The 18703-nt window shown below is 39.0% G+C and overlaps 1 protein-coding gene across 1 annotated transcript; it reads right to left on the bottom strand.

Annotated features, from left to right (window-relative positions):
* Nucleotides 1-266: 266 nt before the first annotated feature.
* FGG (fibrinogen gamma chain) lies at nt 267-8763 on the bottom strand. Its single transcript, XM_059374962.1, has 10 exons — nt 8623-8763; nt 8477-8521; nt 8092-8275; nt 7892-7985; nt 6121-6251; nt 5625-5758; nt 4510-4694; nt 2536-2813; nt 999-1168; nt 267-490 (listed from the first exon to the last, which is right to left on the bottom strand). The coding sequence occupies exons 1-10, from the start codon at nt 8698-8700 to the stop codon at nt 476-478; spliced, it is 1314 nt and encodes a 437-aa protein (XP_059230945.1). The 5' UTR covers nt 8701-8763; the 3' UTR covers nt 267-475.
* Between the last annotated feature and the right edge of the window lie 9940 nt (nt 8764-18703).

The following is an 18703-nucleotide window of genomic DNA, read 5'->3' as shown; positions in this document are numbered from 1 at the left end:
GTACCATGAACCTTGGTATGTGATTGTGTCTTGTGTTTATGTTCTTATACCAAATTTTGTCTCTAAGGTCTAAACTGTATTCTCCTGTATTTGTCTTATACTCCCGGAAGACAAAGGCCATGATTTCCATTTTCTTCATAACTCCCTCAGAGTCAAGAATAAGGTTCATCATAAACTAAAACTCAGCAATTCCTGATGATTGCCCAACTGGAATTACTGATTTGAAGGAAAATGATGGTTTTTAATGATCAATAAAACATACCATGTTTCTGGTTTTAGGAAACAAAGTGTTTATTGAAATGGAATGTAGATAAATTATCACCAGCATAAAACTGTTAGTGAAGTTTTCAATATGGGTTCTTTTTACTCTTAAAATGAAGTGAGGCTTTGTAAGTCCATTGTCCCAAAGGAAAAATATTATATTTCTCTGTTCAGATAAAGTCCTTTAAAAAAAGATCACTTTTGAAATGGTCTTTTAGATGTCTCCAGCCTATGACCAAAACAAAAATAAAAAGATATAATTCTTTCTGCTTAAAAAAAAGAATTAAACATGAGTGATATGGGGGCAATAAACATGGAAAAAATACTTGGACATTTGAAATGCTAGAATTTACTCTGATTTTATTAGTATAAACTAAAATATATAAGCAATAATACAAACAAATCTCCAAGACAAAATGACATGTTAATAAAATGCAAAATATGGCAACAGTTTTATTATTATATATTTAAGAAATAAGCTAAAATGTTATCTTCTTACATAAATTTTAAACAACTCTGAGTTCAGTTATTTGGGAGTATAATCCAAAGTGAGTTTTAGTTTCCATCTAAAGCTAAATACTCTTAATAAAAGACTTAAAATTAATAAATATAGTAAGAGAAAATAAAACTTTCAGAAAAGTTTCTGAAACTTTGTGGACTAACAGAAATTAACAGTTTAATTCTCAGGGTAAAGTGATTTAGTCATATTCTATTTCAACATGGTGTTCTGGTCCAACCTGTTTGGATCCCCCTAGGTGGTGCTGCTGTCCTTCTCCAATGGCTAATCTGTTGAATGGGATTATCTTCATGGTGGTTTTCTTCATGGAATACCATCGGGATTGCCAAGTAGCCCAAATAATGCCATTATCATAACCATTAGGAGTAGATGATTTTGAGTAAGTGCCACCTAAAACAAATTGTAGATATACATATAATTGCTATTGAATTTCCTTGCCTCAGAAAGTTTATAAAGTATGGCTTATTAAAAAATACGCTGTCACTTACATCAAATTTATAGTTACCTACTATCTGAAAAACCCCTAATGATTCCTAAAATCGTGATTTACAATTGAAATACATTTATTACGAATCAACCTCTTATATCTATATTGTACTTCGTGGTCACATCCATACTAAATGTATTCCCTAATAACAGGGCTAGAACCCCAAATTGCCCCAATCAGTCTCTCTTCCTGAGCTTAGCCATCCTGGAATCAGCTATTATGGACCATCTTTCCACAAGCAAGTTAGAATGGCAGAAGTCACAATTGCTGACCAGATGACCTCAAGTCATCTAAAAACACAATCTCACTGAAAAGTATTAGGACTTTAGAAAACAGTTCTGGAAAGTTACTTTACATCTCCATTATACAGTGAAGACCACATTGATTTGCCTTCTTCTTGTCCTTGGGCATGACATCTTATGTAATTTTGTAAAGGATTGTCTGAGTCCAATACTGGAGTGTACCACAGCCTATCAACAATGCTATTCTGAGTCATGTGGATCAAACCTACCCTGAGGGTGTCTTTTAATTACATGGTCTGTAGGTGCAAAAATATGTTAGGTTTCCTTAAAAAAAAAAAAAAAAAAAAAAAAAAGAATGCTGTGAAAATAAAAGGTAAATTTAAATAACTTTTAAGAGGATTATGAATCATCTATTGGCTAGCACAGTACACTGAGAAGGTAAGATTGCTTATCTTAATGGATCTTTTAGAATCAGTAGAGCTTCCTCAACACACAAATGTTGGGTTGTAATAATTGTTTGTCATTAAGTTTAGTGTTTGGAAATATTCTTGCCTTGGAGCAAACTACAGTTTGTTACCCCCATTCTAAAATAAGTGCCTACACTTTTCAGGCTGGACTCCTTTTCTTTCAAGCTTCCATGGAACCATGCCCTTATCATTACTTCCCTGCTCTTAACTCTGTTCCTTCAGACACCTGCTCACTGTCCGCTGGTTATATCTATCATGTAGCTCATGGGAAGATGCACCAGGCTTGGTGTTAACAAGCACAAATATGATAATCTTAGTCCACACAGATCACACATATGTCTAAACGTCTAGAAGAGATAGCATAACCCAACGTGGTAGATCTCTTCTAGAGAGGTCAATTTCTGTGGAAGTTTAGAATCCAATTTTGGTTTAAAATGAAAAACTATGTAGTAAGCCCCCAACTTTTTCACTAATTATTTCTCACTTTCTAATATTATTTTTTACCTTTTATAAAGATACAGACTATTTACTAATTCACATATGTAAGGAAGAAAGCCATACCTTGGTAATAAACTCCGTTGAGGTGTCCAGCATGACACTTGTTCATCCACCAACCAGATCCGTCTTGTTCAGCACAGTTTCCTTCGTACTTATCATTGTCGTTGTCCCAAGTACTGAACTGCATGCCATTGTGGGATGTGAAAAATTTATCACTAGGGTCATCGCCAAAATCATAGCCATCAAAGGCATCTCCAGCATCTCCACCAATAAAGTAAGCATATGTCAGGCGGTATTTGTCAGCTTCAGGTCCCACCTTGAACATGGCATAGTCTGCAGTACTATAAAGAAGAGAATAGAGACATCATATCTTGACCCTCATTAGGGATCTCAGAAGTTCCCTTTTCCATAGAAAAAGTGTTTGGAAGTTTTAACTTTGTTTCTTAAGTCTGAAATGTGCTCACTGAATCCAATTTTATGCAAATCTGGCAAAAGGTGATGGATGTGTGAACCAGTTCAGAGCTCATCAACATCACAATCAGGGGTGCCTGGGTAGCTCAGTGGGTTAAAGCCTCTGCCTTTGGCTCAGGTCATGATCCCAGGGTTCTGGGATCCAACCCTACATCAGGCTCTCTGCTTAGTAGGGAGCTTGGTTCCTTCTCTATCTGCCTGCTTCTCTGCCTGCTTGTGACCTCTGTCTGTCAAATAAATAAATAAAACCTTTAAAAAAATCTTAAAGACAAACAAAAATACCACAATCGGTATAGAAGCATCTAGAAGAATTGGTCTACAAGTTTTCAGGGCATCCCAGTGAAAATTAAGAACATTAGCCTATACCTTTTGCCTATAGAATCCTAATATCAAATCCAGGTGTGTGGATGAATCTGACTGTTTCGTATTTTCCACCTTTCCCTGAGCATTTAGCATTGCACGCAGTTATCATAAACCACAGCAAAGGGCGCTGAGTGATCATTAATTAATGCACCAAACTTGAAGGAGCTGCAGCTGTGTTAGCCTCTTGTGGTACATTGAAGGATGAGGTCTGAAAGGGATTTTTCTTTCCCAAAGCAGAGTGATAGTGACAAGAAGGAGGGCTTCCTACAGCATCACACTGAAGAAATGGTCCCTGTGTGGCCCACAAAATATAAGCTGTAGGATCAGAGAGCGATTCTTTCCTGGGAAAAGTTGTGAGTAAAGGCCAGAATTCTATGGAGTGCAGGGCTTTGGTGTATGAATAGAAATTTTCAGAAAATATTTTGCTTCCTCCCTAATCTCCAGTACTTGGAAATTGGAAGGTGTACTCATAGAGGAAGGTCTGCTGTCTATGGAACTTCCTGATTAAAAAAAAAAAATTAAAAATACAAGTTTGGAGACAATATATTTCATTATTTCATAAATATATCAAAATTATTAATTTTTTCCCCTGCATTTTAATGAGGAATTCTATGCTCAAATCTTCCGGGTTACTATGAGCATAGAGGGGACTTTATCTCACCAAAGGAGCTAGCTGATTTAATTTTAGGGTAGCTCATTGGACTGACTCAATGAACTGTCATTAAAACACCAGGAAATTAGAAAAGTCTGGATTCACTTTTCAACCAGAATACCATTAAAAGGATAGGCTGTAGGGTCAACTATGTGAGTTTAAATCCAAGTTTTACCATTTACCAGCAACGTGACCTTGGGAAGGCTAATCTCTAAAATGAGATTAATAATAGTACCTTCCTCATGAAATAGTTACTGGATTAGATTAAGTTATAATTTCATGCTCAATGCCTGGTACTTATTAAGTTCTCAGTAAATATTAGCTATTATTCTGTATGTTTCCAGGGTAAGTAGATTACACCAAAACATTCTCCATCCTGGATGGGGACTATCTCTTTGAATTGCCCAAGATCCAAACTGACTCCTGGGGAAAACGGTTGGATGTGCTCTGGCATTTGTCAGACTGTCTTTCTCTCGGCCTATTGAACACTGGAGAGTGCACATTCCAGACAGCGTTTACAACAAAAAAAGCAAGCCCTTTCTAAATAGTACCTGGTTCTGCCATCCCAGTCCTCCAACTGTATTCTTAATGCATATGGTATGACCGACTGTGTGCTTATCAAATGAATCTTCTCATTTCCCAGCCAAAATTCTGTGTTTCCAGTCGGAGACAGATGTCCAAATCCTTCTTTGTATTGAATCCAATTTTTCTTGAAATCCAGACTGCCATCAAGCCTCTAAGTACACAATCGCATGGACAAAAGGAGAGATTGGATTATCAGTGCACATAAAGAAGATGCTATAAATACCGTTTTGAAATATGGACATCAAAACGTGATGTGATTCCACTATTTACTAAGTGAACTTGGGCAAGTTGCCTTAGTTTCCTCATCAGTAAAATTAAAGAATAATGGTGCCTATTTCTTATTGTTGCAGGATTACACCAGAGAATTAAGAGAAATACTGGAAGGAGTGTCTGGTACATAGAAAATTCTAAATCAGTGGTAGTTTTAAAAAGGCACTTAGAGGACTTCAGAACCCCAACTTGGTATTGCTGATTTTTTTACTGATGGTGGAAAGGTCAGCCCATTGCTCCATCTGTGTATGTGGAACAGCACTTCTGTCACTCACTCTCTCTGAGCGCCCCCTGCAGGATTAGTTGTAACAGTGATCAAAGATCAACATGGTTAGAAGATCTGCAATGGGTGACTGGCTCTGGCAGAGGCAAGAGGACACTGGTCTTGGAATAGCCCAACTGTATCCTCTCAGGGACTTTATCTTCTTGTGATGGGCAACCTTAGATCTTGAGCTACCTGAATCAAGAGGTCTCTTTTGGTTCTTTGTCATTCTGCTACTGTGATGATGTGCTCTCATGAATCTACAATATCAGTGCCAATACACTATTGAGTCAAAAGCACAGACTGGAACCAGACTGCCTGGATTCCAGTCCTAACTGTGTTACTTATTATGTGAACTTGGGCAAGTTGTTGACCCTCTTGTGACTAAGTTTCCTCCTCTCTAGAGGTAATGATTGTACCTCATTGGAAAGTGGAGACATTGTGAGAACTAATTGAGTTCATGTTCACAAGGTGCTTATAAAAGTATCTGGCATATGGCAGATGTTGATCTGAGTGTTATTATATATGCACGGGGAGGGGGGGGGATACCTTCTGCAGCACTGTCCATCCATTTCCAGATCCATCAATTTCACAGTAGACTAAGAACTGCTGGTTAGCTTTCAGAGGTTTGATAAAGTAAAGCCCACTCTCCTTGGCTCCCTTATTGGCAATGTCTTGACAATCTGAAGAAGGCAGAGAAGGAGGAGACGAAGGAGAAGGAGAAGAATATTGTACTGTGCTTTGAAATCCCTGTTAGACTGTTCCAGTCTTCACGATGAGCTTTTCACAGTGTTGCAAACTATTCACGTCCCCCAAAAACATTTTCTTAGCTCTCACATCATCATTCCTTTCAAACTAGTTTTAGCTGCTCAAGAAAATTCTAAGCAAGTGAGCACTTTAGACTTACTGGCTAACCATTTTCCACATTATTCCTGTATATTCCTATTAACACTTTCCAGATTAGTCCTATACATTCCTATACATCCTCCTCTGCTTTGCATATTTGCTGTGATAAGAATCACCCCAATATAAATGTTTCACTTACCTTTCCCAGTTGTATCATGTATTTGTACTGTGTCTCTGCAAGGTTCCTGACACTTTGCTTCAAGCTGGGCTACCTTCTGTTTCAGGTTATTGATCTTTTGGTTATTTGAATTATATATTTCCTGTAAAAATCTACAAACAGAAAATAAGATAAGGGAGTTATTCCTTTCAGAGCAGTAATTCTGTATTTTCTTTATTCAAAATACTTTATGTTCTCAAGAAGTACTTCCCGATAAATTCATTCTTGGAAAAATTATAAAATTATGTTACTGAATTGAAGCTCTAAGCTTTGGGGGAAAGAAAATAAGCAAGTCCTTGTCAGTGAATGATGTCATCTTAAGAAATCATCCTGATTTTTTTTTTTTTTTAAAGTAGACTCCACGCCCAGCATGGAGCCCAACATGGAGTTTGAACTCACGACCGTGAGATCAAGGTCTGAACAGAGATCAAGAGTGGGCTGCTTAACCAACTCAGGTGCCGTGGTCATCCAGGTTTTTAACTCTCCTGCAAAAAGGGTAGCAGAGAACAACCTACTGAGTGAGGAACCTGGTTAATAGGAAGACCACCTGGATTTCTTAGGTCAGAGCATTCATAGGGAAGGAAAGGTTCTGCTCAGTAACTCACAGGGGCTGAAGCTGTTCCTTCTCACTGAGGATCTACTGAGGGTCGATTTATGGACTTCAGTCTGTGACTTACATGGGACACATATCTGGGGCATTATTTTACATAAAATAGAAAAGACACTTTCTCTTTTTTTTTTTAATGTTTCCATTTACATAGCTTTGGAAAGAGTCTGAGGGAAGTACAAATCTGTTTTTATGATTTCTCACAGAGTTGCCTGTAGATACTCAGCAATGACAGAAAACCACTTATAATGCACGGACTGTTGTATCTTTCTCTAAAGTAAAGAAGGACAGACAAACTATTTGACCACTTTTTTCTCTCCCAACCCTTAAAAAGTTTCTGCACAATAGTGTCCTTGAACTTCAATGCCGGACAGTAATAATGCAAATTATAGTGCTGATAATAACCACAAAACTAATGGCCTCTGATACCAATGAGAAGCTAGATCCCTTCTGGGTCACTTCAGCCACCATTTAACTCTATTTCCTATGCTACTTTGAGAACAACCGAGGGGGTAAAATTGAGTAAGAAACTCAACTGTATCTGAGACCCTATGTTCAGAAAGTCTGTGAGTCCTAGGAAGTTATTAGCAGAGACATTTTACTTTTAAATGAAGAGAAGAGAATACACGACTGCAGGTTCAATGTGTCATGATTGACACTTGCCTTACAATATTTGTTACACTTGGTTTCTTAAAACAGGTTTTTTGCTGCTCTGCCTCCAGTGTAATATAGGATTGTAGCCAAGATCATCCCTCTACCTCTGCTTACTAATTTATCCGCCACTTATTTGTTGGCATTTTTAGTAAAAAAAAATTCATTTTCAACAACCAAATTCCCATCAGTTTAAATTTATGTTGTAAATCCGAGATGGGTGATGGTTGACCCTTTTGATAATTCTGGTCAGAACAGCATTTGGAGACATATAGAACACATTTCTCCCATATGATCACTAAAAATCAGTTATAACCCGGTGCAGTTCATAGTGCACTAAAAACTCCCACTTCTACTGTGTTCAGGATGGTTCGGCACAATGCCAGTTGGATTTCATAAGAGGGGAAAAATAAAAAGGTTAATTCCACTGAAGCTTGGAATATTGAATAACAACTAAGCCCACTATGGAGATTAAATGAAAACAAAAATGCTTACCGAATATTTGATTCGTGTGATCCAACCAATGCCTCGTATTTTATAATTTCTTCCATCATTTTCTTGGACTCCTTAGTGGCACTCACAATCCTGTCTGTAACATGGGATCAGAGACAGAAGAAGATGTAAGCAAATGGAAGCACTGATACACAGCAAAAGGACAGCACAAAGCATTGTCTCAGCTGTATTTCGTTTCTCACTTGGCTTTGGTGGCTCGTTGGGATTATAGGTGACTTGGATTGACTTGATCAGTTCTTTGGCTTCTGCTGTTTTGTTTTCAATTCCTGCGAAGTGGTCTTCCAAACTCCGTAGATCATTGTCTACACCGGTTTGGTAAGTGGACAGGAAATCTGCAATTCCACAGGTAGTTGGGCAATAACTACCCTGAGAATACAACAAGAGAGTGATTAGAAATCTTGATTTTAAAAGAAGTTAGCATAAAGTCTAGCATAAAAACAGGTAAAACCTAGATGATGTTTTTTAAATAAAAAGTTTAAAATGCCCAATGATACTTATGAGAGAATCTCTTCTCTCCCTCTGACCCTCCCCACTTCACACACAGTGAGAAACATGAAAACTACTTACAAATCTTTCATCTAAGATGCAGCAGTTGTCTCTGGTAGCAACGTACTGGAGGAGAAAAACAAAGAGATGTCACTAGTGTAGCACAGCTTTTCTTACTTTTCAGCTGTCCGCGTAACACAACCATGTTCTGGAAACAGCGCACTTACTGCCAGGCACGTCGCGGGGAGCAGTACAAGAGAATAGAAGTAGAGAATTAAACCCTGGGGGTTCAAGGACCAAGTCATGGTGTCTGGGTGCCCGGTGCTCCGAGCCCTGTCCTGTCAGCGCTGTGGCCTCTGGGGTTCCCTTGTCCCTTTATGTAAGCTCCAAGGATGGCCAGCACAGCCAGTGGCTGGGGCTGATCACGGGGCTGTCTTTCCGGCAAGGCGGGGAGGTCTTTCCCGTCTTTTTCCTCATCCTGGCTCCCACCCCACGCTCAGTCAGGTTCGCAGCTTTGGCACACAGGGCGTAAACTCTTCCTTTTTGGCTCAGCTCAAACTTTCTCCCCTGAAGCACACATTCACCTGCAAAGATTGGTGAAGCCTTAGCTCTTGCTGGGCGAGGGGAGGGGTGAGGGGGCTGCCTGTTGCAACCTCTTCCAGTAGGTGCTGAGAGCAAACACAGAGGGCTGACCTCGAGGAGAACAAACCCGCCCCAATCTGAAGAGGAAGCCTGGTACCATGATCTAACTCAGGGCAAGTCCTTTCTTGGCCAAGGGAGGAGGTGATAAACCTATTTTTAACCTGTGGTTGTGGCAGAAGGAGACTGCCTGCCTGGTGGAAGCAGCAGGTCCCAATTGGGCAATATTCCCAAGAATGAATGAGTGACTTGGGAATATATTCCGGCCCCTCTGTGTTTACCATTTACTTTGTTTTTGTTTTGTTGTTTTTGTTGTTTCAGTTGCGATGTAATTGATAGATAACATTACATTCATTTCAGGGGGACAACTTGCTGATTTGACATTTGTATATATTGCAAAATGATCACCATTATAAGTCTAGTTAATATTCGCACTAGTTACAAAATACTCCCCCCCCCCCACCTTGAATGGAGAGTTTTCAAAATCTACTCTCTCAGCCACTTTCAAATATGCAGTGCAGGGTTATTTCACCATGGTATATCACCATGCAGTGCATTATATCCCCAGGACGTGTTTTATAACTGGAAGTTTGTACCTTTTGACCAGCTCCCCCCCTCCCCCCCGCTGACCACCAACCCGGGCTCTCCATTTTGTGTGTGGGGGTGAAGCTCTGCTCTTCCCTTTGCTGGAAGAACTAGCTGGTGCGGCGTCACATCTGCCACAGAGGGGAACGGGAACCTACTCTGTTTCCCCCCGAGGATCCATCTTATTCCCTCAGAGGAAAAGCTGGATATAGGGGTTAGGAAATGCCACATCCCGTACATGTGACTAGAAGCATAGCTGGAGGAAAAGGGCAAAATGAGGTATTAAGGAGGGCTGTCCCTTTTTGCCTGCCCCTAGAGTTTCCTTGTATATTGGGAAAACATGTTTATCTTCCTCTCCTATCCCTCCTTTGGCCCTCTGAAACCAAGCTAACTGCAAATTTTAATTAAATATATTAATGGGAGAAATACATCTAGATTAGAAGAAATACTAACACTTCGCTATTTAATCCTTACAAAGAAGTTTTCATTTTGACTTAAAACAGAGGCCAGTGTTCCTACTTGGTAAATAATCCATAACCATTGTAACAAAGTGAATATAACAAAATCAAGTGTGTTGCCTTTTCTTTCCCTCTCAATGGCTGTCCTCTCTCTGGCTTACAGGTAGTTGCCAATCACATCACCATACCCCCAGCCCATCCTCTTCATCCTCCTTATCTACTCATCTAATTAGTTGTCAAAACTTGCTACTAAAATTCTTCTCCACTGTCACTGCTACTTTCTTCCCACTTTCATTTTCATGGTCAACACCCTAGAGGAGGCCTCCTTAATTCTTGTCTACACTGCTTGTGTAGAATGCTTGTTCACTGACTCCCCTTCCAACATTCCAGTTACTTCTGGTTCCAAACCATTCATCACACTGTTGACAGATGCCTCTTCCTATAAATGTAGCTCAGATCCTGACATTCACCTGCTCAAATACCTTTAATGACAACCCTATCTCCCATCATGTAAACATAAGAAATGTCCTTCCTACCTTTGCTGCCTTTTCTCTCCTGATTCTATTTCCTATACCCTCTAGTCCAGCCAGACCGAATTGTATAACCTCCTGGTAGGATGCACCATCCAGTCCTACTTCTCACATAGTGTTCTTTCTATTATATGTCACTGTCTGCCTAGATTGACTTCATACAGACTCCTGCATCCCAGGCTGTCAAAATCCTACATAACCTTCAGCCCCCCTCTGATGGCCCCCTCTTTCATAGCACTTAGAGCACTTAGAGCAATTTTCTGTTGTGTATATACATGCTGTGGCCGCCTTATTAGATTGCAAACTTAATTTCATGTGTACTGCACTGATCATAGCAATATTTAACACTCAGTAATGATTTGATGACATTGAATTGAACTGGGCTAAGTGAGAGTGAGCCTTTATAATTTTTCAATTATGGCATTAGCCTACTGTTAGGACAATTGGGAAGCTATCTGGGAAAAAAATCAAGTGTCATGCGTACCTAGCTTCTTAAGCCAAAAACAAATTCCAGATTAGTGGGCGCCTGGGAGACTCAGTTGGTTGTCTGCCTTCTTCGGCTCAGGTCATGATCCTGGGGTCCGAGGACTGAGCACAACATTGGGCTCCCTGCTCAGCAGTCTCCCTCTGCCCCTCACCCCACTTGTGCTCTCTCTCTCTCAAGTAAATAATAAAATCTTTTCTTAATCCCAGATTAAATAATTATTTAAATATAAAAATACTAGAAAAATAATGAGAGAAATCATTCATAATACTTGAGTATGGAAGGTCTATTTAAATGTGACACAAAACCCCAGAAAAGATTGTTGAATTTTGACTACATAAAAAACCTTCCTAGCCAAACAAAACAAAAAGCTATACACAAAAGACAGAATACAGAAAACAACACAATCTATACACATACATGTTAGCTTATACACTAAATATCATTTCAAGATTACATACTAGAGTCTACAGAGGTGTGGGGTAGAAACAGGAAGGACAAAGTTGGGGAAAAGGTCTTCTTTTTTTCTGTATATTCGGTATCTTTAGAATTTTGAATCTATGTACATGTTACTTCCCCAAAGTACATACAATTAAAACAAGTAATTAACAATCATTCACAATTATTTATTGGTTGTATTAATAACTATTTCTTGAGTCTTAAAAATTTAAATATAAAAAATGATAAAAGAATTGCCTTCTAAGGAGAGGGTAGCCTGATTGAGGAGAATAAACATAGGTAGTTGTTAAGAAATCCGGAGTCCATCTGCCAGGGTTTAAATCCCATCTCTACAACTCAAGAGGTATGTTACTTTGTACAAGTCACTTAACATCTCCAAGTTTATGAATTACCAAATGTTTTCAAGTGAAATTGGAACTTGTAAAAATAAGTACTTCATTTCATAAAATTCTAAGATTGACCATTATTGGTAGATTTGGCTCATAGGGAACAAGCTTTGTTGTTCAGGCTTTAGAAAGTTTTCTTTAATAAATGATCCATTATAACTAACTGCATTTTGATTCTGTAATGCTCCCTGAGGAAGAATGCATCTGGTTGTCTAATTTAGATGGAAATTTCACCAAAATTAATTCCACCATTCAAAGATGAAATCGAATGGACCGGACTGCATGCCTTATGAGAAGGTGTACTTCCTATCAGAAAGACAGTTCATACAGAGAGTCCCACAGAGCATGTAGTCACCACGGTTCTCTTCACTTAAGACCATAAAGTGTTGCTTTGTTGAATTCAAGGTAACAATTCATAACTTTGTGTTAAATGTTACATCTATACACACACACACACACATAAAATTTCACATGCACAAGGTTGATAGGCACTTAAGTTGAGGAAATTAGACATTCTATCTTATCCATTTTTTCTTAAGTTGGGCTCCACATGGGTGTGGAGCCTAATGTGGGGCTTGAACTCACGACCCTGAGATCAAGACCTGAGCTGAAATCAAGTGTCAGACGCTTAACCAACTGAGTGACCCAGGTGCCTTGTATCACATCCAACTTTAGAAGTATAGTATTTGTATGTCTGGCTTTTACTGACTTGCCTTGGATCTGAAATGCATAATCATACTTTTAGAGAAAGGACTTGCTTTTTGCCACATTCTCAATCAAAATTTTATTAGATAAGATGCTCTTTGGGAGAAAATGAGCAACAGCGACTTAGTGGCCTACATTGGCCCTGCATTCCATCTGGTATCTCTTAAGTTTGTTAAATTTTAACTAGTTGTTCTCTTCCACATTTGGGCCACTTTTTTCTCTGATAAATTATAAATGATTAATGAATTCCAGGAAAGAAGAGTATTTGTTAGGTCATATTTCTTCTACTTCTATGTCCATTTTCTGAGAAAATAGCTTATGCAGTGTTTAAGCCAAAATTATCATTTCATTTAGTTCGGAGGTCAATGGGTCTGTTTATTGAAATAATAATCTCCCAAACTGCCTATCACCCAACTGTTTGTGTTCTGATTTGAAAGTACAACATCTACTGCTAATTATCTTCATATACTGATAATTTACTCTATGAAACCCTAGTCTGTTTTGTTCATCTCTGCCCCAAAATAGTTTGCTGAATTTGAATTTGATTATTTAGAGTTAATTTAAGACTTTTTGACCTGGTGACAATGATATAGAACTTCAGGAATAAAAAATAAAAAAAAAAAAGAGAGAGAGCCACAGATATTAACCATCTTCTTTACGCTTGATGTCATGCCCTGGTTTATCTGTTGCCATTGTGGATAGTCTCTCATTTGATCCTCATAACAAGCTGAGGAGGTAGATATTATCTGCACCTTCTAAAGGAGCAAAGGGAATCTTTGAGAAGTTGTGATGGCCTACTCAAGGTCACTGTGCCAGAACAGAAATTCAATCCTATGAGCCCAAGACTTGAGCTCTTAACCATGACTCTAAGTAGAATCATGAAGCTCTTCTTAAGAAGAACTGAAGGTGATATTAGGGTACAAGATATTATTATGAGAATCAAAGTTATGCACTGATGGAATGAGTTCCTAGTGAAGTTTATGAATTAAAAAAAATAATGTGTGTGCACATATATCTAAGGATACACTGTATGGTATGAACATGTATTTACCTCTATCTTATCTATCTAATCTGCCTCTCTTCTCTGAGTTAGAGACAAAGTTGGCTAGATGGTCTTCTATAGTCTTTCTTAAAGCTGGATTTTTATTGTTTTATGATGTTTGAATTTTCAGCCCAATTTTAGATGGAAGCCTTTATTTCAATGCTGGCTACGAGATTCAAGTTCAATAAAACTTGATGAATTGAATTCTCTCTGTAGATTAAAGGAAGATACATCCATTAGGTGGTCCAAGAAAACCCAAATCAGTGCTAACAATGATATTTCTATTTTTATAATAAATAAACTATTTTTAGGTACAAGCTAAATTTATAGCCTCACTCCTCAGAACTGGATTTCCTCAAAGTAGGCAGAAAGAAAATGACCTGTTGACATGTTGAAAATCAATCCAGCCAAAAGTAAAAATATCCCATTAAGGGAAACAACCTTGTCAGTTAGTATATTTGCTTTGTTCATAAAAATAGCCCAGGAAAAGTGAAAATGAAAATGTTTTCTTGATAGGCTCTGAACAATGTGCTTTTAGTTTCACTAGGTAAATCAGAGTCAGAAAAACAACATGGAACACGCAATATGGAGTTCTCACTGGGGGCTGGGCGGCAACCACAGGTTGGGTTTTGAGCTTCATAACTCCATCAAGCTACATCACAGGCATCAATTAGGACATCTGGCCCAGGGGCTGGGGTGTTCAAAAGTGCTATAGATGAGATTTTAGAAAATTAAGCAATTTAGAAAAAGAAGGATTATCCCAATCAAAATTGTGTTTAGAGCCAAATATGGCCAAGAAGAAGCTGTTTTTAATACTGCTAGACTTTAAGAAATGTTCTGAGACTGCCCTGAATTGAGACAAATCAATGTTAAATTGAAGTGTCAAATTGGTCTCTATTACTGGTTTGTTCCTTTCTATCCTCATGTAATCTACCATTTGAGATCCCTTACCTTATGAAACATTTCTTCTCACTAAATGATCAGCAGAATATAGCAAGAGCAAATGAGTATGGTTTTAAAAAAAAATAACAAAGAGGCCAAGTAACATTCACAAAAATATACTTTAGAGAGACAGGAAATTTTAAGCCTCTGAATAGAGATACCAGCCTATCGTGAAAGGGACAGCATTATGTTTGAGGAGAACTTTGGTCATTTTGTCAAATAAATTATCTTTGTAGAAAAAAATTATATATTCCTAAAGAAGAAAGGGATGTAGGAAGAACAGGAAATTCTCTCAGAGAAATGGAATGATTCATCTTGACCTTGTTTAATGCCTGCATTTGCTCTGACCTTCAATCTCGAATGAGAGCAAATAAAATACTGATTAGACTTGTGTCTTTGTTTTAAATTCTAACTACTTGGGTTATTTTACTACCTGAATTGGATTGCACTATAGTCCTTTCAATTCAAAGTTAAGCCCATAGAGAATACATTGTCTATAAAGGATAACTTTGTATTGACATTTTGAAGGACCTGGCTTCTTCCACGAAAGGTGACATACATTCCTCTTCTTTAAACATAGATTATTATGTATGCTTTACCTTGAGTGGTGGAACAGTGACCTCTGCTTGATAAACAAAGATACGATTTGCAAAAGCCCAAATATTTACTGAATGTTTTGCAAGGAAGACCTCATTCGTGGTTGATAATTACTGTGCCAGTAGGTTACTGAAAAATTACCTCCCTTCAGAGCTAACTAGGACAAGCTCATCCACAATGAAACAAAATCAGTCAACATTCAGAACATTGTGTTTTCATCTTTTATAAACAGCACAGAGGAAATTCCATTTACCAAGATCCAGGAAACCAATTGCTTAATCATGCCTCCCTCTGGGTTGGAAAGCTATCTGATATTCTCATATCAATACTTCTGAATCTCACCCAGTGTGCTTTTTTTAGGTGAATTTCCCCACCAGCACTTCATGAATATTGAACACTGCGTCATCTCATTATGGGTATGGAAGGCCCTGTCCCTGCACTCCTCCTATCTTCCCGATATGGTAAGCTGCCTCCGGCTCTGACACAGGTACTGGATAGCATCATCCTAGGAAAATTCTCAAAGTAATGCTTAATCAAATATGCACCCCAAATTTGGTTAAACAGTTAATGCCCACTGTCCTGCCATGTTCCTCCACAGGCTGCTCAGCCTAAATGTTTGTCGAGCATGGGCTATTTGCCAGGCCCTCCTTGTTCAATACAATGAACAAAATACAGTCTCTGCTCTCAAGAAGTTTACACTCTAGTGGAGAGAAAGAGGCGATAAACAATATATTATACAATATCGATTGATGACAAAGGCTGTGAAGAAAAACAAAGAGCAAGGGAATGAGAGAGGCTGAGCCAGGGCTAGCTGGGATAGGGCGACTGGGGAAGCCCTCTAAGATAAGGCCAGGTTTGCTGGGATTAGGGTGGAGGGGGTTGCAAAGCTGCTGGCTTGCTCATCATTGCCCCCTGCAGGCCCTAGGTATTTGCGGGGTGAATGGTTCAAAGCTAACATCTGTCATTTTTTGATTTGGGGTTGTGAGAGATTTGCCCAGCCCAGGAATGTGTCAGAGTGAGAATAAAGTAGAGGGACCCTGTGAAGCATGATAAAGTCCATCGACATCCTACTGCCACGTCTGGTATCCTGCGATGGAACTCCGATCATGTCATTGTCTTCATCGAGAACCTTCTAGGTCTCCCTACCCTCATCCAAGAAAATACAAACTTCTCAGCCTTGTATTTAAGCTTATCCACAAAAATATGCCCAATGTAGCTTATCAACCGGATCTTCTAAATTGGAGTAAGTTATCACAATCCCTTAAAGTTTTAAAACAATATTAAGTCATGTAATAATAAATTAATTATAATAAATTTATGTTAAGTCCCACGAAGGTACAGATTTTGATCTGCTGTTATCTGCAGCACTTAATGCACTTCCTCAATAAATACATGTTTAATCCATAATATTAAAGTGGAGTATGAGGGAGAGCATATGCATATTAAGGGGTTTAGAAAATTAGTCAGGAAAAGAAAAGACAAATTACCCCAGCCTCAAAAGCATCTGTCCCAGAGCACAATGTGTTTGCGGATGTAGCCAGGCAATCAGATACCACAGGCTCATTCAGAAATAGCAATGGTGTCCTCTGGACAAACCACAGTGGTCCTTCTATGACCCCATCTGAGGTGGCATAAGGCAGAAGACATTCTCTGTGACTTTTTGACCAAAGGAGACTTCACATGTGTTTTATGTTTGGAAAACAAAAGCAAAACTATATAACACTTGAAAACCAGTCCAAGTTAGAATGATCTGCCATAAAACAGGTTGGACAAATGCCAGTGCCAAAACACCGGGAAGAATTTCCAGGGGCCACTGGTCACCTTTTCTCCTTATCCAATCTATGAAGTAAAAGAAGAGAAGGCTACACAGGCATCTGAGCTACTCCCACTGGCCTAGAACCTGCTCGGGGGCTCTGAGCAGCAGTACAACCTTAACAAAGTTAAATAAAATACTAGGACGTGGGAAGACAGGAATTTACAAAGCATGGTGTGTGGGAGTTCTATCAAGCATTTGCACTCACTTAAGAAAAATGTCTACCGCATACAAGTGTAGGGTTCGTGTGCATGGTAAAGAAAGCCAAAGGACCTTTACCTGCCCCTTCTTTTAGGCTTGTTTGTTCTGGTCCCACACTTTAGCCCACACTTTAGCTTACCCAACTATGCCCCAAGCTAGCACCAATAAGAGGGGTCATAACCAATGGTTCAGAAACCTTTGCAGGGTCTGGGTTTCCCACCCCACCCCACACGTCAAGCACAGTTTACCTCAGAGTGCCCCATCTCTGCACACTGTGAAGAGTCATATCAGATCTGTACCTTACCCTCGTTGGGTGTGTTCCAGTACCTTCTTTCTCCTTTCAGGAATCCCAACCTATTTCCTGTTCACCCCAGAACAGGCTCTGATAAACACATATGTGGTAGGGAGTCAATAACTGAACCAGACTGAAGTGTTGCTTCTACCAAGATGGAAATTTAAACCTGAAATAAAACTAGAAACTGAAGATATGAACTTCTAAAGGTAGAATTTTAGCAAACGGTCAGCTATTGAGAGAGAACGATGGAATCAAATAGCATGAATTAAGACTAATTGAAGAGTACTTGTATAAAGCAATTTAATGATATCAGGACAGCATTTTATTTCTGTATTAAGTACTCTAGAGTTTCTTCTACATGATGATTTCTTTAAAATGCTCCTCAAAGGGGCGCCTGGGTGGCTTAGTGGGTTAAAATGCTCCTCAAATTTTTGTTGTATTTTCTTTAAAAAGTGCAGATTCCTAACCCTTGTCCAGATCTACTGAACAGAGTATCCAGATGTGGACCCCAGTGAATGTACATTTTATTAACAAGCTTCCCTAGCTCATTGCTCTGTGTAGGAACATAGAACAGTGTCACCCCCTGTACTGAGGAGTAATCACACCTGCTTTCCATAAGGTGGTCTGAGGTCTGCTCAGCAATCTCAAAGCTCATATAATACCTCTTTGTTGTGTTTTCTACCAAAGCCCCACTGGAATAATTTCTCGATGCAAAAAGAATCATAAAAAAAAAAAGTATGAGTTTCTTCTATTTAAGTTCAAAATTAGGCTTCGGTAATTTGATTGATCGATAGGTATTGCTTCATGAATATTGCCTCAGTGCTGCCAGAAGAATGGACGGTAGGCTGGCACCAAGTCCAATGCCTTGACACACCTTGGAAGTCCTTGCACAGAGATGATGTTCAAGAAACAACTTGGAGAGATTCAAGCGCTTTCCAAAAATACCATAGAAAAGACTCAGGGAAGGATTGAGGTGGGAGGGAGAGATGGGAAGGTAAAGGCTAAAGATCGTCACTCTGAGGAACAGACAGACGGTGACCACTGACATAAATGGAGGAAAATGAGACGGAGGACCTGCTTTAGGGGAGAGACATGAATCCAATCTCCCACATTTTAAGTCTGAGAGTAGTGAGGCCTCTATTAGGTGGTGGCTTCAGAATGCTGGAGACAGA

The sequence above is a fragment of the Mustela nigripes genome, chromosome 1 (genome assembly GCF_022355385.1).
Source record: "Mustela nigripes isolate SB6536 chromosome 1, MUSNIG.SB6536, whole genome shotgun sequence".
NCBI classification, from domain to species: Eukaryota; Metazoa; Chordata; class Mammalia; order Carnivora; family Mustelidae; genus Mustela; species Mustela nigripes.
This window is presented reverse-complemented; position numbering and strand designations above follow the sequence as displayed.